Source organism: Zalophus californianus, chromosome 5 (assembly GCF_009762305.2).
Source record: "Zalophus californianus isolate mZalCal1 chromosome 5, mZalCal1.pri.v2, whole genome shotgun sequence".
NCBI classification, from domain to species: Eukaryota; Metazoa; Chordata; class Mammalia; order Carnivora; family Otariidae; genus Zalophus; species Zalophus californianus.
Genome location: NC_045599.1, coordinates 26,880,768 through 26,901,278, shown reverse-complemented (window position 1 = coordinate 26,901,278; position 20,511 = coordinate 26,880,768). Strand labels below are relative to the sequence as shown.

Genomic DNA, 20,511 nt, shown 5'->3' with positions numbered 1-20,511 from the left:
CCTGTGCTGGGGGTGGTTGTCTTGCAAGTTGTCTCCTCCTAGAATGCTGAACAGGAAGCAGGGCAAACTCCTGAAGCTCCTCTGCTTTCAGGTTTTGCCATTGTTTATCGGGTTTTCATTCTTGAGGGTGTAGTCAGGACCATCAAGTCAGACCTCATGCCCTCCTTCCTCCCCTTCTTCTTTTCTGGAGGAAGTATTCTATTTTCTCTTCCTTTCTCTGGGAACTCATCGTCTGTCTTACCCTCCCCTTTCTTGAGGCGGTATTCTCCTCTTTCCCAGCTGGAGGAAGTCACGAGGAAGGGCTTCTACTACGCAATCAGAACTTGGAGATTTTAAGACAAGGACAACCAGTGATTAAATTGCCGGATTTAATCTCCTTATTTGTGTCAATTTGTTTTTTTGGGTTTTTTTGTTGTTGGTGTTAATGACACAACTTGCCATTTATTGAGTACCTATGATATTCAGGTACAATGTAGGACTTTTATTAATGATATATTTAACTCTCTCAGTACCCCTAAAAGGTAGGCGTTAGGATTCCTGTTTTATTCGTGACAAAACTGAAGCTCAAAGAAGCAAAGTAAATATCTGGGGTCTGAACCCGAGTCTATTTGAATTCAAGGCCAAAGCTTCGTTCACTTTCCCATTGCCACTCTTTGCATTTTATTCATAAAGGTGTGAAAACTATAGCAAAAAAAGGAAAATCTACCGTTTAAAATGTTCTGTTGACTTAATACATGGCAACTCTATGTCATTTGTAAGTATTTCTGTATAACCCACCATTATAATCCTGTTTTACTATTTTTCTCCAGTAAAGATAAGTGAAGACAAAAAAAAAAAAAAATAGTTTGACCTTCTAGTTTATTATGATTCAGGAAAAAGTCAATATTTCTTAACTTGCCAAGGCTGGAAGAATTTAAATGAATTATTGAATTAAGCAGTTAATCTATCGATAACTGATTTTTTTCCTTTCAAATCTAGAATGATGAAAAGCAGGCGTAACCAAAAACAAGAAAAAGAAGGTTGTTTTCTCCCCCCAAACATTTTAATCCCATGAGATCGGAGCTGGGGCCAAATGTTCAGTGTTGACCACCGGGGCCATTCTGTCTCGCTTGAGTATTGTGAAGAAGATATAATTAAAACTTAAAAGCAAAGACTTCCGTGGCCATAAAATCTGCATTCGTGTTTTCATTATTTGTATTTTGATATCCCTTTCTTATTCTCGACTTGTGTTTGCTGCCATTAATACTGCATTTTCTGGACTCCCCCAGCGGAGTGGAATGTCGTTTTGGGGTGCTTCCTGGGCCTTTCCTGTAAGCGGGCCCTTCCAGCAATAAGACACTCTCCTGGCCACCCTGCCCACGTGGGAGTGTGAGTTCTGGGCACCACCGCCTCACACCATTGTGCACGTGTGTTGGGTGCAGGGAACACCCAGGAGCGTGGCAGCAGCTATTCCCAGGGTCTCAGCCTCCCTCCCACGGCTGTAGCTTCCTGCTTCGTGCTAGAAAGGGCTGGGCAGTAGAGAAGGGCTACTGGTCCCACCACCGGTGGTGTGTATCCTGGAGAACCACATTCTCCCCAGAGAACAGCGTCAAGCTCAAAAGCGTCCCTGCCGTGGCCACCGCCATCCTGAACACTTAGAGTACCGCTTTCTCCTTTCTTACTCCACACTGATTCCCTAGCTTCCGCCATTGCTCCCCACTGCCTAACATATCTGACCACACTTCCTCAGCTTGGCGCTGTATGTCTCCTAGAATCACACCTTGGCATCCTTACCTTTCCCACCCCGCCCCTGTACAAAACTCCTCCTCCCATCAGGTCTGTCCCTCCAGTGCAGTTATGGGAGCCATGGCTCGAGCCCTGCCTTTTGGCAAGCCATCCTCCTCTCACTCAGCACGGTCCATTGGCACTGTGCTACCTCCATGTGGTCCCCTGGCTACTCTTCCCTCCCAGGATGGGCGGGTGGGGGAGGGGCTGTGCCCGAGATGTTTGGTGTGAGCCAACCATAAAACCTGAACCCTGTACAGCAGGGTGCTGCTTTTGGCACCCATGGCCATCTCCTGTTGGTAGGGCAAAGACTCTTTTGGGCACACCAAGCCCCAAGGCCTTGGCTTCACCGGCAAATGGAACCACAAAGGAAGCCCTTGACTGCCACCACCAAATGCTTGCAGCTGACCCTCTGTTTTGTGTGTTTGGCAGGACTTTCTGGCCACGATGGGCTGCCAGCCTCCTGTGGGAAGAAGTTCTGCAGCCGCGGGAGCAGGTGCATGCTCAGCAGAGAGACAGGGGAGCCCGAATGCCGGTGCCTGGAGGCATGTAGGCCCAGCTACATGCCCGTGTGTGGCTCCGATGGGAGGTTTTATGAGAATCACTGTGAGCTCCACCGAGCCGCCTGCCTGCTGGAGAGAAAGATCGTCGTTGTCCACAGCAAGGACTGTTTCCTTAAAGGTAGGAAGTTGCTTCCTTGCCCCTATGCTTTTGGGTTTGGGGATGGATCTTCTGATGCCCTTTTGACAAATGGCCCAGGTGCTGAGGCTGCAGGTTGAACATGTAAAGGAAGGCTGGAACCTCAGCCAGATAGCAACCCCTGCCTTTGTGGCGGCGGGGGTGGGGGCGGGGCTTGGGGAGCAGAATCTAGGCAGACCTTTGGGGTAGGACAGGGAGGGGAAGTGAAGGGATGGAAGCCACCAAGTGCCTGCAACAGTGAGGGAAAGGAGCGTGGGAATCACCTGGGCCTGGGCACCTGGAGCGGAGGGGGCAGGGCCCGGCATCTCCCTAACAGGCCCCAAGCCTGCGGAGGTGTGACCAGGATGTCAGGGCGTTCTCAGCAGCCGAGCACAGGTCTGTTGAGCCCCTACAGCCGTTCCCCGTGCCGCCCGCAGCCACACGAAGGGCCACTTTCCCACTGTGGCAGTGCTGTGGCAGCGGGAGTCGGGGGGATGTGTCCAGGAGCAGGCGAGGCTCCAGTGGGCCGGGCTGCTCCCGTGATGGTAATAGTCTTGGACACTTTCATGGCTGTGCTTATGATGCTCACGCTGAGGTGCTTCAGAAATCATGAGGCACATTATGGAAATGAGGCCAAAGTGAGTCCAGGAAAAAATGTCCCTGGTTTGAAAACCCTGCCCAGCCTCATGTCTGCCGATCCCCGGCCCCATGAGCACTAAAACACTTGACCAACTGCTCCAGCTTCATTGGCCGTGTTGAGTTTTATAGACTGATGTTCCGTTCTCCGGTTTCCAATATCCCCCAAATTGCATCTTTCTAAAGGTTTTTATTTCTGCATCAGAGTGCGCCCAGCCTCCCTCACCATCGGTTATTCAGACAGCATTTCTCATTTCATGCAAGGGAAAAACAAGCACCCTGAAAGCCGCCTCGGTGAGGGGGGATGGGGGACCGCTGGGGAGGATGGGGGCCGCCGGTGCACGCAGATGAGGGCTCGGTTCTGCTTCATGCTCATTGAATTCATCCACCAAATCCTTCTGATTCATTGAGGCTTTGTACGGATTTTGTGAATGCCCACGCTGTGGACAGCAGTCCCCACCAGCTCCCAGAGAGCCTAAGAGTACAGCCCGGCTCTGCCACTTCCCAGCTCTGTGACCTTGGGCACATCACTCCACTTCTCTGGGCCTGGGTACTGCTATTGGCAGTACCACCTGCTCTGTGGCATAAAGTAAATGAAAGGCTACACAGAAACCATGTAGCATGTGCCAGGCACATCACAAGTGTTGTGTATTAATGACCCCTACCGTCATCTTTCAATCCAGTGTGGCCTCAGGTCTAGAGCAGAGAGACTCAGGTCATGTGGGGAAGGCAGAGGCAGGAACAAGGGCCCTGCCCGGCAGGTGTGGGGCCCACCTGGCTTGCTGGTAGATGGAGTCGGGGAGGAAGGTGCTGAGAGTCGCGTCCTCATGCTGTCCTGGAGACGCTTACCTGGAACCAGGGCTCCCCTTTCTGCAGACCTAGCTCCATGAGTCTGGATGCCACGGAGGAGTCTTCACTGCCTCCTGCTCAGATCAACTCCAGTCCCAGGCGGCGGGACGGCCCGCCTGCCTCCATCCTCCAGCATCCCCACCCGGAGTGTTTGGCAAACAGTGAAGCCCTGTTCACTGACCGCAGGACATTGGCAGGGATGGAGGGCAGGCCTCCCTAGGGAGGGGGCTTTGGGTGGGCACTTACCCACCTGCACCAGAGCCATGCTTCCAACGGGGAGCAGGAGGAAACAGCGACAGGGGGCTAGGGAGTGAGGTCTTAGAAGGAAGGAGGCCGTAAAGGACAATATCCTACAACCCCACCCCAAGATAGCAGTAGTTAATGCCCTCCTCAGCTCCCCTGATGACAGTTTGTCTTTTGTCCCTATTTCCAGGGAATTACTGATACAGGAAGTGGAAAAATACCTTCTTTTTTCATGCAAGCAGTAATTCTAAATTCACCCGTGTTCCATTCTCTTTTCCTACCGGACTCTACAAAGAAAAGCTCTGACTTCATTCTCGGGTTTCATTTGTCCCCCAGAAGTCACTATTAGGACACAGTCCTCATGGGGCCAGGTGTGGAGAGAAGGAAGGGTGTGGTAGTAGATTCTAGGGGCCACAGTTCAGAGTGCCCCCTCTGTGGCTGGGACCTGGGCCCTTGGTGGGGGTGGGGGGAGTTGTCCTGAGCTCTGTGTGGGGACCACAGCCCTCTTGCTCTGCAAGGAGGAGAGGCGATATTCTAAGCCCCAGTTTCAAGAAAACTTGTGGTAGCACATTGCGGTTGCTATGGCAATGGAATTCCTCGTGAACGCGGAATGAAATATAACATCATTTAGGGATTATTCGCCTGTGAGGAAAGCAAAACTGAACTCAAAAGCATTGCTTCAGCTCATCTTTGCAGCTGTTGATACCAGCTCTCCTGCCATCCCCAGCAGGGTGTCTCCTGCCGAAATTAAGGGGGACAGAGGGAGGTAGGGTTGTCGGATCTCTTTTTGCCTGTGGCCAAATTAAAGTCGCATTTGTTCTCAGCACCAAATGCCACCAGAGAATACCAAGACAGTGGGTGGAATTCTCTGTAACTTTAACTTCTTATAGACTTTGTGTTTGGAAAGTTACGTCGTGAGGTGGTGTTCCTATTTGTGTACTGGTTGGCACTTTTAAAATTGTTTTTCTGTCTCGGTTTTGAATTCACGCTGTATCTCCTGCGCTGTGTGTGAAGACAAGCTTGCTTTCAGCCATCACTCACCACACCAGGCTTGTATTATCCCAGATGATACAGTGTCATAGTTGGGCAGTTTTCCAAACAAACCGTGAAATTATGGAAGAAAGAAGGCTGTTAGGGCGACAGTTCTAAATGGATCTAAAGATTCCTTGGCCTGCATGGTGTTTTTAGGGGCACTTTGGTGCTTCAGAGGAGAGTTTCCAGGCTCATGAAATCAGAGGAAATAATTTCCATTTTAACCAAAAAATGAAACACACTACAGGCTCACTAACAAATCTCTTTTCCTCCCACCTACACAGGGGAGGAAAAACCAAACCTTTTGTTGCAAGGCAGAACAGATAGGTCTTGCTGCCAAAGAGACTGCTTTTATTGTTGTTGTTACTTTTTTTTTTTTTAATGTTATTGCTTTGGAATTTAAATCAGGTCTCACACCTTCAGGGCATGTCCATACTTCTGCAAGTCTTTCCTGCCCTGCGAGAGAGCGCTACTCACATCCCCAGCTGTGGGCCCAGCCTTTGGTTTAACTCTGGCGGAGCAGGTCCCTGCAGCCAGGGAGGTGCTGAGGCCTCTGTGAGCATCACGGGCAGGAGCGGGCCTCCTGGGAGGTGCAGGGGGAGGGGGCAATGTGGCCCAGGCTCACGGGTACGGCTTGAGATCAGTCATGGGCCATACCACCCCTCCTGGGACAGGGCACGTAAGCTCTCTGTTCCTCACTTACCCCTTCTATGGAACGTGAATAATGGCAGCGCCTACGTCACAGCGTGCGTGCTGCGGGCACGACATAAGGAGTGGCTGGCACGCAGTGAGCTCACCTCTCTAAGCAGTGTCAGCAGCACTCAGGACAGTGGTGATGCCGTTGCAAACATCAGGACACAGCTGAGGGGCAAATGCAAGAGGCCTTAAGACATCTGCCCGTGGGCAGCACTGTGTGTGAGCTAAGAACTCAGGGTGGTGGTTGCTCTTCTGAACAAAGAGAAAGAAGATCGTTGGTGCTGCACGTTTATTTAATGAACGGCTAGAATTTGATCACCAAGTGGACAGTCTAAACTCACCTTCTCCAGCTGCCTTGCTGTTTTAGAAAGAGATGTAACAAGTCATTTAAGTTCACCTAGCAAGTCAGTAGAGATGTGAAAGGAGATTCCAATAGCCCCTGATTTTGAGTCTAGAGGAAGTTTCTGGAATGCATGAAAGGCTCTTGGGAACTGCCAGTTGAGCCTTAGGGAGGGATTCGTCTGCCTGAGGATGAGAAAGGGCATGTCCAGGGAAGAGACAGTGAGATGCATCTCCCAGGGTGAGTAAGGGCGGGAGAGTGGTCCTTAGGGATGCAGGCATGGGGTTCCTACAGACTCAGAGAAGAGCAAGCGCCTAAAATGCAGATCCTGGGGAGTGTGGGTCCACACTGGGTAAATGCAGGCCCTTGGGGAAGGTGAGCTGAGAAAGGCCTGCACGCCAGGCTAGGCCGTTTGTCCCCAAGCTGACTGTGTGTCTGATGAACCAGTCCAACTTTCCCATTCCCCAGACAGGGACCCTGGGTCCCAGAGAGGGCTGGTACCTAGTCCAGGTTACACAGGCCCTGCCTCTGCAGCCTGCCCTTGAGAAGAACCCACAGCTCTGGAACTGTTCATCCCAGCAAGGCATGTTCAGCTGTTTTCTCCTTCTCCCCCGGAGACCTCCCAGTGCAGAGGTGGAGGGCTCAGGAGCCTTGGTCGGTGAGAAAGGCCTGGGAGCTCCTCGGCGGGGGCCTGCTCTCCAGGTCAGCAAGAAGCCCAGTTGGGAACCGCCCCGGGAAAGCTGGCTCAGTCATCCCAAACTGACAGGGCCTCTGGACTTACCAACACCGGACCACTCTCTCCCCAGTGAGGAAGGAATAGGAGCTCAGGTTCACTCAGAGGCTGCTGGAAGAGCCCCAGGACAAAACAGCAGAGCCGCTAAGACCAACCTGAAGGCCCTTCTAGCAGGTCTGGCTTTTTGCCACCGGCCTCCACTTTCTCTCCAAAGCCCCTTTCCTTTTTCGAATTTCTTCAAATTGCCCCCTATTCCTGGCCTCATCCACAATCTGTCCAGAGGCCGCAGCTGCTCCTCCAGCCCTGCCCAGCAATCTCTGTGCACTCAGTGCCCTTCCTGGCCTTCATTTTGAACTCCACAGAGGAGGGTGTGACCATTCTCTGCCAAGTCGCCCAGCTTCACAAGCATTATTGAATGTCCCCCAGGTGCCAAGGCTGTGCTAGACCTGAGGACACCCGTATGATCAGGACTCCAGGCCTGACCTCCTGGAATGGACAGCCATAAGGAGGGTCCACCTCCAGTCCCTGGCACTCCCACTCTCTGGGCCAGCATGTGGGGGCCGCTCTAGACAGAGACACCCCCAAGACCTCAAGGACCAGCGGCGATCTTCATGGACTGTCCCCTGTTTCGGAGCCTGCCCTCACCAGTGTATAAGCAACTGGTGGGGGCGGGGCGGTACTGAGCTGCAGGTTGACCAGCAGCCCCCAGGGCAGTGGCCCTCAGAGCTCAGTCATCTCCTTTCTATTTCTAGTATCTGCTTCCCCCACCAAGAGAAACATGGCTTCAAACAAATGTGTGTTCTTCCCTTAATTCCTCTAGGTTTTATGCAAGACAACATCTTGGTGTGAGCACCTCACAAACGTGCAAGAATGTTATCAGTGTAGCATGTGTGGTGTGCTTCACAGAACGGCTGTACTTTGGATGAATTAATTACATCCCAGTAATTAAAAATTGCTAATAAGTTACTGAGATGAGAAAGCCTGGCACCGCGCTGATTTTGCTTATGTAAACACGCCCAGCCTCTGAGGCCCCCACATTGTTTCCTGCCCTTTCCTGACATCCCTCCTCAGTCAGCTCTGTGTGTCTCCTTGTAGCCCCACACCCCTCTAGGTGTCCTCCCTCCTCTCCCTCTGACCCCAGGCACTGCCCACGCTGGGTGCCTCCACTGCCCCGGTCCCCCACACTCTGCCCGCCAGGGTCCCCACTGGCTCCCATCCCCATGAAGATTGGCATATCCCAGATGCCACGTCCAGGTCGCACTTTCCACCTGCTCTTGCTGCCTCCGCCCCGCAGCAAGCAGTCTTGGGGCAGCCCCCACTCTTGGTCCTGTGATTGGTCGTGGGCTCCCCCTTCCCCACTAGCTTTCTACACGTGAGTTCTCCCCAGGCCCCCCTCAGCCCTCCTCTGATTCCTTTGCACCATGCCTGCCATGTGCAAAGAAGACCCAGCTATATCTTCACCCCGGCCTCTCCTCCACATTTCAGTCCCAGGTCCCTCTCCCCAAAGGCCCACAACCACCTCAAATTCAGTGCGTCCTGAATGAACTCTCCACCTCTCTGCTCCCTCTGTCCCTGACATCCTTGTTCCTCACACGGTGTCTGTCTCGGTGATGGCAACCTCTCCACACCCCAGGAGACCGGACCCCATGAGACTGATGCCTCCTTGCAGCTGAACCCCCACACCGTAAAATCCCGCCAAGTTTACTTCCTAATAATTGCTATAACCGCCTCCTCTTCTGTACCTCTTCTGCTACCACACACAACCATCCCATCATCATCATTCACCTGCGCGACCTCTGTGACCCCCTAGCTGTTCTCCTAGCTCCTGGCCAGATACTTCCTCAAACCCACCTTCTATATGGCCTTAAGAGCGAGTTTTCCAAGGGGTAACCTTGACCATGGCACTCCCCTGCCTTAACCCTTCCATCCATTCATTCAGCAAACAGACACCTCCTGTGAGTCAGGTCTGTTCCAGGCACTGGGGATAGAGCAGTGCACAAAATGGATGATTCCTGCCCTGATGGCACGTGCAATCTCTTGTTGTACATAAGAGATAAAGTGTCTTAGCCAATGACAAGTGCCATGGAGGAGAATAAAGCAGGCACCGGGGTTGGCAAGAGTTTCCTGTAGGAGAAGAGGCATTTGAGCCAATACCTGGAGGAGGTTGGGAGGTAAGGGAGTGACCTACTTGAATATCTGGGGAAGGAGTAGCAGGTGCAAAGACCCTGAGATGAGAGCTCCCCTGGCGTGTTTGGGGATCAACAAGGAGGCCAGGGTAACTGAAGCAGAGCGAGGAAGGCCAGAGAGGTCCGAGTGTCAGTCAGAGGGGCCTCGTTGGCCATGGGAAGCCCAAGCTGCTAACCACTATCCCATGTGGCCTTTCTAATTATTCTGCCATGCCCACCAATGGATGGCCTTGAGGCACCGTCCCGTTCATCACCACCCTAGGAAGCTGTGTGGGGTGTGCTCGGGCTGGAAAAGATCTGTCCAGGGGCTGCCAAGCATCTCCACGGTCCTTCTTCCCCTGAGTTAAACCCGCAGGGCCAGGGGATTGCCTATGAGCCCCAAGCTGACCAAGATGCTGTCAGAACTTCTACAAGTGGCATCCTCCTTCTGTTATAACTTCCTGTCAGCTCGCTGCTCTTCCCAAGGTCCTGGGTGTCCTTATGAGTAAAGAAATGTGATTTATCTTTCTAGCCCTAGTACCTGGGAATGTTCCATTCATTTTTTTGGATGAACGCTCAAATTGATGATTATGTGTTAAATAGGGTATGTGCAGTCCCTTCGAGGTCCCCGAGTGGGAGCACGGGAAGTGCTAGTTAGAGGTCCTCTGTGCCACGTGCGTCAGAGAGCCCCAGCAGAGGACGGGGTGGATTTGTAAGGAAGACCCTGCTCAAAGGCATGTTGGATTCTCTGTGGTGGGAGGGGAGGCTGGGCCTCATGGGCGTTGAGGGAACGCAAGGAAAGGAGGGGCGGAAGGAGGCAGAAGAGGGGGTGACATGGAACCTCATGTTCTCCCAGCTTCCCTCCAGCCGGCTGCTTGAGGAAGGCCCTGCATGGAAAGAAGGGTGCCATTAGCTCCGGCTGCTTAGAACCACATCGTGGAGCCCATGGCCAATGCTTGGGAGGCTTTGGCTGATGATCAGGCGTCCGATGTTTAATTACTGGAGCAAGAAGAAGCTGATTTGGGACTTCTTTAAGGTTCTCCCCTATTGCGCCTTCAATTAAGATCAAGGCCCCGTGTAGCAGCCGCTAAATGACACCGCATATTGAATCTCTGTACTCAAGTAGTTTATCTAATTATCTGTGTGACAAACTCTGCAGCTGTCAGCCCAGCCACAACTCAAATATGTCGACTCTGGGCCCCCACCTGCAAGTGTTTTCTGCTTCCTCACAGGCTGAGGGAAAGGGCTTACATGCTCTTCTGTACACGAGGAATCCCTTTCCAGTTCTTCTCTTGCCATGGATGGAAGTTGCTGAGGGGGCCCATGGCAGGGAGGATGGTGCAGGAGCTGAGCAGAAGCTTGGGGGCCCGCCTTTTCTGGGCTCTCTACCCTCCCTGCCTCACCCTCAGCCCCTGCGGCTGGCATGGATGTCCAGACTCTCTGCCTGCTCTTCTGAACAGGGAAGCTTTGGCCTGATTTGGGCCATTTTTTTTTTCTTTCTCCAAGAAAGGGAGGAGTGCTTATCATTGCATCACATTAACTGAAATAAACCAAGGGAGTTGGGCAGCGGATGCGCACAGCGACCCAGGGAGAGGGGGATGACTGCTCATCTCCATCAGCAGAGAGCGTGTGCGTGGCTAAACATCCCAGAGCGGGCTCACCGAGTGCGTGCCCGCACCAAATGATCCGACACTGGGCCTGTGGAGTTGAGTCCTCAGCCAGGAGAGCCAGGAGACCGAGCTAGGGAAACCTGCGGCCCAGCCCTCTGCAGCATCCTGGGGCCTGGGGAACCGCCCATGGTTCCTATGGGGAGTGAACCGGCACCCCGCCTTTTGCCAGGTGCTGTGGGAGAGCCATGTCTAGAACACGAATGAGGGAAGCTCATGAGGGCAGACGGAGCTTCGCAACGACCTCAGAGTTTGGGTCCCTCGTCCTGGCAAGTCCTGCCCTCTGCCTTTCTTCTTCTTGTGTTCACTTCTGCTTTGATGCATTTTGATCACTCATAGTGAAGGTAATCAGAGTGAAACTACTTTGGAAAAGCTCCTCTAAATGAAACTAGTAAAATTGCTTTCCTGCCAGGAAATTAAAATCATCAGACACAATGAATTCTGCCCACTTATTAGAAGCAAGGGGTCTGAGTGGTGCATTTCCCTTTGTAGCTGAAGGAGGGGTACATCCAGGGACGTGGCAGGCCCATCTGCTGACTTGTCTTCCTTCAGGAACTTCTGTACCGTCTTCTTGTCTTTTAGTCCCTCCCCGCCCCTTTTGATTGCAGGGGTGTGATCTGCAGGCCTGGTCCGCAGACGTCCAGCAAGCACCTCTGTGAGCTCCGGTGCGCCCCACTCATTCTGCCGGACTGAGTTCTCTGACGTCCCCCCCCCCCCCCGCACCGCGTTCTCTCCCTCCCTCTCTCTCTCCATCCCTCCCTGCCTCCCACCTCTGACTCCTCCCTCCCCCTCCATGTTGTGTGGCTCAGCAATTAATTTATATTTCCACTGAAATATAACAAAGCCAAGGTCTTTCTTGTGGGGGTTCTCCAGAGAACTTCTTTGATCCCCAGCTCGGTGTGGGCCCTTGTAGCTGAGATTTTTAAATTCTCCCCTTCCAAGCCTATCCAGTGGTTTCAGGAACTCTAGATGAGAGACACATGAGGGAGGGTATGGTACACCTGGTAGCCGGATCTTTCCTGATTTTGGTGGGGGGGGGTGGTCAGGAAAAGGGGCGTGAGGAAGAAATCTGTGCAAAGCTGCAGAAAGAAGAATAGTGAGGAAAGGGGTTGAAAGGGGCCATCCAGGGACCCCAGTAGCAGTGGACACAGTAGCAGGGAGGAGCAGCAACACATAGTCCCCATTATGTACAGAGTGAGTTTGTTAGTTCTCCTTTCCGCCCAAAAGTCCAGACTTTCAAGGGCATCTCTCCACCGTTTAGCTGCATGTGCTGGTTACAGGGAAGCTATAACTCCCACCCCCCAGCCCCCCAGGGATGACATTTTGGGGCAGTGGCCGTGAACAATCTGGACAGTCTTGCCAGGGCTGGGACAAACGGAGGTAAAGCTGGACAGACCAGCCTGAATGAGAATTAAAGAGAAGTTGACTTCTGCCACACAGGAGCGGAGAAATAGCTCACTCGGGAGACAGAGAAAGGGGGAAATTATGACCAGGAGCAGAAGCCTGGTAGACAGCAACTGTGTTCTGCTCTCAATTCAAGAAAACGTGCACCCTGAGATGAGATGAAAATGGGATTATAAATTGGCTGAGCCGCAGCCAAAAATGAAATGGAAGCTGGAGGAGGTAAGGCAAGACTTTATGGAATCTGGAATAGTGTCGCCAAAGTGCCTTCTGTGTCTCAAGCAGTGAAGGGCAAGATTAACAATGCAGAAATCAAACAACCACTCCCCCGCAGGGAGAACGAACTTGAAAACCTTTCCCAGAATACATAGGAAAAAAGGGAAGAAAAAGGTAAAGAATAATAATAATAATGTGAGAGAAGATGATAAATAGGTAGGACAGGGATGAAAGTTTAGCTCTCGGCCATCGGTCATCTTAAGGACCCCCGAGCAAATCAAAGGGACACGGTAAGTGAAGAAAGATTGTTTCTTAAATCGCCCTGAGCTGAAAGATTCCTAAAATAAGTCCAAATGTAACTGCTAAAATTTCAGGATTTCAAAAAAATTTTTCAAATATATTTGAAGTGATCAGGCAGAGAGAAAAACCTGGTCTTCTATAAAGGAAAAAAGAAAACCCACTGGTCTTAGGCTTTTCTGCAACATTAAGAAGCAAGAAGGCAGTGAAGACCATCTGTAGAGTTTTGAAGTGGTAATTCTGCAGTCCTCAGATGATGATCCCTGTGTGGAAACAACAGAAAGGATTCTCTGATGGGCAGGGGCTCAGATAACAGACCACCCATGTATTCTTGGCTGGGAAAAAAAGATACCAAAAGATGAACCCCTACCAATCTAGGGACACATCAAATTTGGGAAAGAGGAAAGTCATGGTACTTACAGCCTAGAGGTGAGGGAGGGATTCCTTCCGTGGAGGCGGCCATGCACAGAAGAAAAGGGTGGGGTCACCATGACGATGGCCACCATTCGTGGAGCGTGTGCCAGGTTCCTAGCCTCTACCGGTTGTCTAAATGATTCTAAATGATTGTTTTTAAACATGGTTACCCCAAAATGGCAAAGAGTAAATGAGGAAGATAAATGCAGCTGATTTCTTTGACTCCCTTGTGGGGATTTTAACAGATCCTGCATAATTCTTGACTTAGTGTGTTAAAAAGCATGCATCCATTAAGCTAGGCAATTTTCTATTAACTCCATCCTTCTTGCCCAGAATGAACCCAATGCTGGCCCCAAACAAGTGTCCCAGGCTGTTCCCTGCTGCACTGGGAGGCTTCGCTCCTCCCTTTGCTGGTGTTTCCAGAGACCACGAGTAGGATCAGTCCTTGAGTGAGGTGACCTACCCTAAGGTTGGGCCTCCGTGGCTTCATCACAGTGGCTAGAGTCCGCTCCCCCTTCCAGGAAGCTTGCCCGGGCTGTAACAGAAGTAGAACTCCTGCGTGCTGTAGGGTGTCCTCCTAGAGCAATGATGCCCTTCCTGAGGGCACACGTCAGCACACCAGCGATGTGGCCTGGACTGTTGATTCTCATGTTCTCATCGAAATAGGTGGTTGATCCACAAGCAAGGAGTGAGTAAGCGCTGAGCTATGTTGCCAGAAAAAAGCCAAGAAAGCAGAAAGTCTGCTCTCCTGGGAGGTGGAGGTAGAGATGAGACCCCTAGGCCAGCCAGGGCCACCATGGAGGTGGCCATGCACAGGAGAAAAGGGTGGGGTCACCATGACGATGGCCACCATTCATGGAGCATCTGCCAGGCTCCTAGCCTCTACCAGATGCCTTATAGGCATTAACTCATGTCAAAATAAGTTGCCCAGTTACTGAGCTGCTAAATGAGAACTGGAGCCTGGCTTCCTCTGTCTCTGTGTGCCAGTGGCCCCTCCAGCGGGGAGAAGGGCCTCTCCTGGGGGACGAGGGCTCCATTTGACCCTGGCAGAAAGCACAGGACTTGACCAACAAGTGTGGGGGAGGGCAGCAGCGGCTGGAAGTAATGCAGCCTCACTGCTACGGGCCGTGGCCACAGGCAGCTTATCCGACAACACCTGCCTACAAGTGATCTTCCCCTAAAAGGAAATGGGTAGAATGTCACTTTCCCACAGACATCAAGATTGTCACAGCCAGTCATTTTAATGACATGCGTCCTATTCACACACATCCAGTCTTTCGACCCCAGGGACCGGCACCATGTGGCTGGGTGACGTGACCGCCGCCGTGCGCACGTTGCAAACAAAGGGAGTGTCCGCTCCCTGCCAGGAGACAGGCGGGGACAAGCGGGGACAGGCGGCTTCCGCAGCAGAGGAAGAGAGACTGCCACTCTTCCGGGGTGCTCCTCCCTGTGTCTCCACCTCAGCCTCTCTTCCTTCTCGCCCGGGTCCCCACTCTGTCCCCCACCGTATTTTAGCAGCACGAAGACCTTATTTACATGCCAGGCTTGTCTCAATAAACACTCCTAACAATTTTAAAAAGAACAAATGTTCCATTTTAAAAAAAGTCTTGTGGATCTCAGGGCACACAGGTGCGGGTATCAGGAAGACCCAATGAAGAGAGGGATCTCTGGAAAAGGCAGACAAAGCCCAGTGCCGGGAAATGCGCGCACGCTAATTTAGAGAAACAGTGAAGAGGAAACCAGACGCACCCTTGCACATGCCTGTCTAGAAGGCTGGGGAAGAAATAACCCCAAGCAGAGGCACCTCCGGGCTTCCTTCGGGTACAGCTCCACGGGGACTCAGTTGGCTCCGAATCTAATTCAGTATTTGTGGCGTTTATTGTGATGTTACGCATCTCACGCTTTTTAGGAGACCGGAGATGGGATGAGAACAGAGGGCAGGGTGACGACTCATGTAGAAAGCCCATGCTCCATGCCAGGCCCCGTGCTGGGTACTGTAGACTCTTCATCCCATTCAGTCGTACAACAGCCCTTCGGGATAAGGACTGTTACTGTCCCGACCCGGCAGAGGCGGACACAGGTCAGAAAGGTTTTGTGACTTGCCCAAGACCAAGGAGGAGAGAGCTGTCGCTCAGACTCACGCCTGTCTTGTTTAAAATGTGCTCTTAGTCCCTCTCGCTCTGCTACCTCTCTTGTATGTATAATTATTTTTATAGTTAATAAAAGAAAACAAGACTTGGAAATCACCTAACTTTGAGAGCGCTCCGTGATGGCTGTTCAACAACCTGGCGGACTGTGTCTGTGTCTGTGTTCGCAGCTCTGTTCTGAAGGCAACTTAGTTGCACCTGCCGCTGATTGTTGCTTTGCTGTTGGCCACTCTTGCCTCCACAGAACAGCGATGTTCTTGCACAACCTTTCTTCTTTTGTTGTCTTTGCTCCTTCCATTGTGCCATGCCTTCTGTCCAGGGGATGATTTTTATAAATCAGAAATGCAGGAGACCTCACACAGAGCAGCACCCAGTCTGTCCCTTGGTCGGGATTGGCTGGGAGCAGTATGTAGCCAAGGAGCCAGCAGGCAGATGGGCTTAGGGCTGACCCACGGACCAGGTTGTGTTCTGGGGGTCCAGGAGCCAGTGGGACAGCCCAGCCTGGCAGCCCTGCAGAAGGGGCTCGGACCGGTGTGATCGGAGAGAGGACCTCGTGAGCAACACCAAGTTGTGCCCGAACATCACTCCGCTTGTTTGTTCACAACTCTAGGACAAGGGAAATGGTGGTCCTGTCCTCCCCATGTTGTGGGTCAAGGTTATGTTTCATGATTTGTTAGAAAAACCTCGGATTCCTATATCTGGGCTGTTCGTGGCCTGGTAAATTTTAACAACTGAGTCTTTTGTTGATTCGAGAAATACTGCTGAGCACTTCCTGTGTGCCAAGCTTGGTTTAGGGGCTGGGGATTAGGAAGAGTGTGATGTGGCCCCTGCCCTTGGGGAGCTCGTAGTGGAGAAACCTGTAAACCAGGGTGATGAGTCTGTTACAGAAGGAACCAGGGAGGCCTCCTGGAGGAGGTACCATCCTGGCTGAGTATTAAATGATAAGTAGAAATGTGTGAAGCAAAGAGGAAGGGAAAGGGCCTTCTAGGCCAAGGGTTAGGGTGTGAATCCAGAATGGGGAGTCACGAGCCAACCAATGCTTTCCCCCAGTATGAAGCTTGAGACAGAGAAAAGCATCAAGAGCTGAGTTTGAGAAGGAACTAGAGCCAAACCAGGGCCAGACCTCAAAAGTCAGGTTAAGGAGCCCAGGCTCTCTCCTGTGGGCGGGACTCTCGGGCTTGAAACAGTCTGGCTGGTGTCTAGAAAGACCACACAGTGTTGGCAAAGTGGGAATGGCCAGTGGTGGAGGGACCTGGAGGCAGGGAGCCTGGCGAGGAGGTGTTCCTTGTGTGTAGCCGAGGGATGCGGAAGGCTGCCTTAGGGGAGTGGACAAACTTGAGCACTGTTTAGGAAAAGTAAATGTGACAAGACAAGGGACTGAATGGGAGGGGAGGGGAAGGAGAAAGAGTTTGGAGGGACGTCCCTGCTCCTGGGCTGGATGAGTATGGGTGCCTTTCCCACTGCGGTGGGGACACAGGAGTGGGAGCCATGGGGGTGGTAGGAAAGTTAGGGTTTGCCCTCGGTTGTGGATTGGGGGTCTGAGGCCCTGTGGGCCATCTGGGGGGAGAGGAGTTCAGTTTGCCTAAGGAGCCTACGCCTCTAGGCCTCAGCCATTCCTGCCTAAAGCGGCTTTCAAACCTTTTTGGTTTGGCAGAGTCAGCCCTGCCTCCTATCCCTACTGTATTAGTCAAGGTTCTCCAGAGAAACACAACCAGTAGGGTGTGTGTGTGTGTGTGTGTGTGTGTGTGTGTGTGTGTGTGTGTGTGTGTAAAGAGATTTATTAGAAAGAATTGGCTCACGTGGTAACGGAGGCTGGGAAGTCCTAAATCTGCAAGAGTGGGCCAGCAACCTAGAGACCCAGAAGGGGCCAATTTCCTGTTGGAGTCTGAAGGCCGTCTACTGGAAAATTTATCTTGGTCGAGGGAGGGCTTGTCTTTTGTTCTATTCAGGCCTTCAGCTGAGTGAATGAGGCCCACCCCACGTCCTGGAAGGCAATCTGCTTTATGCAGAGTTCACCAATATAAATGTTAATCATATGCAAAACACCATGATATAAACACCCAAAATAATGTTTGATTGCATCTCTGGGCACTGTGGCCCAACTAAGTGGACGCCTCCTCACCCCAGGATTGTTCTAAATGCCTTGCTCAGTACTTGGCCAGGCCTCCTCTAACCCATGGTACAGCTCATCACAGGGTAGACCTGCTCGAGGGTCTCTGATCTGCAGGAGCCAAGCGTCCCATCCAGGCTGGGCCCTGAACAGCCCTGTGGGTGTGCTGGCGCTTTGCCAGGGGGTACCCACTGCCACCCCAGCTAGAGAGCAGGATGCAGACCCAGAAGGAAGTGCTTACCATGTCCCGTCAGAGGTGTGCATCCTTCATGCTGGGGCTCAGGCTGTGTCCCTGCCCTGGGGGTTGGGGGCAGGGGGGGCGGGTCTTGAGGTCATTGCACCTGCCTCCCCTGAGTTGCAAACCAGCCCCCCCACCGAGCACCCAGGAGTTCCACAGGGGGGTGGGGGAGTAACTCTCGACCCTGGAGATCCCCACCTGCCTCACCCAGCAGCCTGAGAAGGGGCTTCCTACCAAGGGCTGTGGGCCCAGTAAAGTTATTTTCTTCCACAGCCTCATTGTTTAAACAGTAACTGCTTGAAATTATACTGAAACACTCAAATGATGTAAGATGCAACCTGGAGGGGAGAAAGATCAAAGGAGAACCAAGACGTCAGATTTCTCGGGACCCAAGAAAGATGCACAAATGGCGGGAGACGGTGGCAGGCTACAAAGGCTGCTGATCAGATCCTAAGGCGGCTCTGTTCCTAAGATACCTTTGTCTGGAAACCAAACACTTTCAGCCATTCAGAGAGACAGGGATCAGAGTATTTGATCAACAGCCTTGGTTGACTGGAGCGTGGGGAAGAGAGAAAAGGAGACGGGTAGTTCCTCCTGGAAATCGGTAACAAAGGTTCCAGCAGGAGACCCGCCTCCTAATAAGGCACCTGCCAATTAACAGAGCAAATGTCTGAAGTGTCCCCGCCGAGGGACATGATGTCTGGTCTTCTCCCAGAGCCCCCGGGCGCTGGTCAGTCAGACAGGCAGGTCCACAACTTAAGTTAATTGCAGAAAATCACCTTCCGGGGAAGTGGGCTCTGGCTTGTCATTTAAACGGACCGAGGTTTGCTTTTTTTAAAATTATTTTTTATTTTTTATTTTTTTTATTTCTGAGGTTTGCTTTTGACAAGTATCTGTCTGACCCCGGAAAGGACATGTCCTTCAGACGGGTTTCCCTCCCCAATCCTGCCACCACAGAGACTCTGTGGTTGGGGTTTTCCCCCAGGGTACCTCAGAGCCAGAAGGCAAGGCTGGGCATCTGAGGACCCAGGAGAATTTTGGCAAGAGGGGCTGTGCCAGGCAAGCCTTGTCCAGGGTCCAGGAGAAGGCAGCTCTCCTCCCCATCCCAGCAGTGTCTGGCAAGACCCCGTAGGAGCCTGGGGGGCCTAGAATCCAGGGGTGGCCAGGAAGAAGGAGTACAGGATGCGGGCCACAAGAGGGGCTGGGACTGGGGGTCGTGGTAAGCCCAGGTAGGGCTGAGTCAGCGGGGGCTGGGCTTGCTCCTCCGGGAGGAGGTGGTCGGCCCACAGTAAGGTTCGTTTCTGAAGGGGCCGAGGAGTAAGGTGTCAGCACGGCCCGATCTAGCTGAAGCAGGAAGCTGGGTAGGAGTGGGGGAAGCCAACGGCATATCCGACTGCCTACCCCCCAGCCTCTCCCCTCCCTGTACTCCCCCCAGAGGCCTGCCTCCAGTGTGCCCACACATAGCTGAAACAGTGGCTGACACACAACCTGTTTCTCAGGGAACTGCAAGTATTTGCTGTGTGGCCCACACCACTAGTTTTGACTTTTTGACGACTTAACCAGTCTCTCTAACGTGAGACTCGGTTGAAATAGTGAGTATGAACGCAACATATTTTAAGAAAAAAGAAAAAGAAGAAGATAGCAGGAGAGGAAGAATGAAGGGGAGTAAGTCAGAGGGGGAGACGAACCAGGAGAGACGATGGACTTTGAAAAACAAACTGAGGGTTCTAGAGGGGACGGGGGTGGGGGGATGGGTTAGCCTGGTGATGGGTATTAAAGAGGGCACATTCTGCGTGGAGCACTGGGTGTTATGCACAAACAATGAATCATGGAACAGTACACCAAAACAAATTATGTAATATATGGTGATTAACATAACAATAAAAAATTAAAAAAAAAAAAAGAAATAGTGAGTATGCATCCATGCTGCCCTGGACATGGGCCCCAGGTGCGAGGCAGGGGATGGCACCCCTCCCCTCGGACTTCTCAAGGTTGTGCGAACCGTGTCCACTCTCTGAGCTCGCAGGTTTGTCTTGTGTTGGAGGAGTCCCCCTTCCCCATGTTTCAATCACAGGTCTGCATCAGGAATTACGTGACTAACTCACAAACAAAGGAGCTGTTTCTCAGTGTTCTTGCCTCGAGTTTAAAGTGGGCGGAGTGGGTGCTGAGGAGAACAGTCTCGCGGGTGGGTAGGTGGGAACTGCTCGCCCGTCGTGAGGAGGAAGTCAAGGCCCCAGAGGCCCATAGGGTTGTGCGGCAGTAATGAACGCCCGGCACCCCAGTGAGGGTGGACTTGCCCCTCACGCCCCATCCCGCGTGGGTCCCCAGCCCCTCAGCACGGCGGCTCCTACAGACCCACATCAACCCTCCGACACTGCTTTTCCACCACCATGGCTGACAGGAAAGGGACCCTGGTGGGTGAGGACACCCCTGCTGTGCTCTTCTCTGGGCTTCCAGCGCCCGTGAGACCACGTCTGCAAACAGACACGTTCGCTTCCATCAGAACACATTCTCAAGCACGGCCCCTCTCTGGTACTGAGAGAAATTTCTGTGGAGCCTGCAAGTCCTGAAAACCCCACAAAAAAGAGCTCATGAGTTTAAGGCTAAAACACATTTCTCTGTGTGCTTCCGAATAAAACAGTCTCCTTACATATCGTTTCAGGACCTTGGGGGTTACTGTATCTACATTGAACTTTTTGCCCACCACGTATCCTGCTTATGCACACAGCGATGATGAAGCCCCAAAAGAAGCTGTTCTTTGAAAGTTTCTATCAGAGCAATTTGCAATTTTTAGCATAACAAAAGCAGTTACATCAATCATACACAGATTGCTTCCTAATGACCAGATTTTACATCCTGAAGCCTCCAAGTGTTTAAGAATATCC

At 52.2% G+C, this 20,511-nt stretch overlaps 1 protein-coding gene across 1 annotated transcript in view; it reads left to right on the top strand.

The window, feature by feature from the left end:
- Positions 1–20,511, top strand: part of FSTL4 (follistatin like 4) — a 403,664-nt gene that overhangs the window by 192,263 nt on the left and 190,890 nt on the right. The window contains exon 4 of the mRNA XM_027607114.2: positions 2,197–2,445. Within this exon, the coding sequence (XP_027462915.1) occupies positions 2,197–2,445 (249 nt within the window). The remainder of the gene's footprint in view (positions 1–2,196; positions 2,446–20,511) is intronic.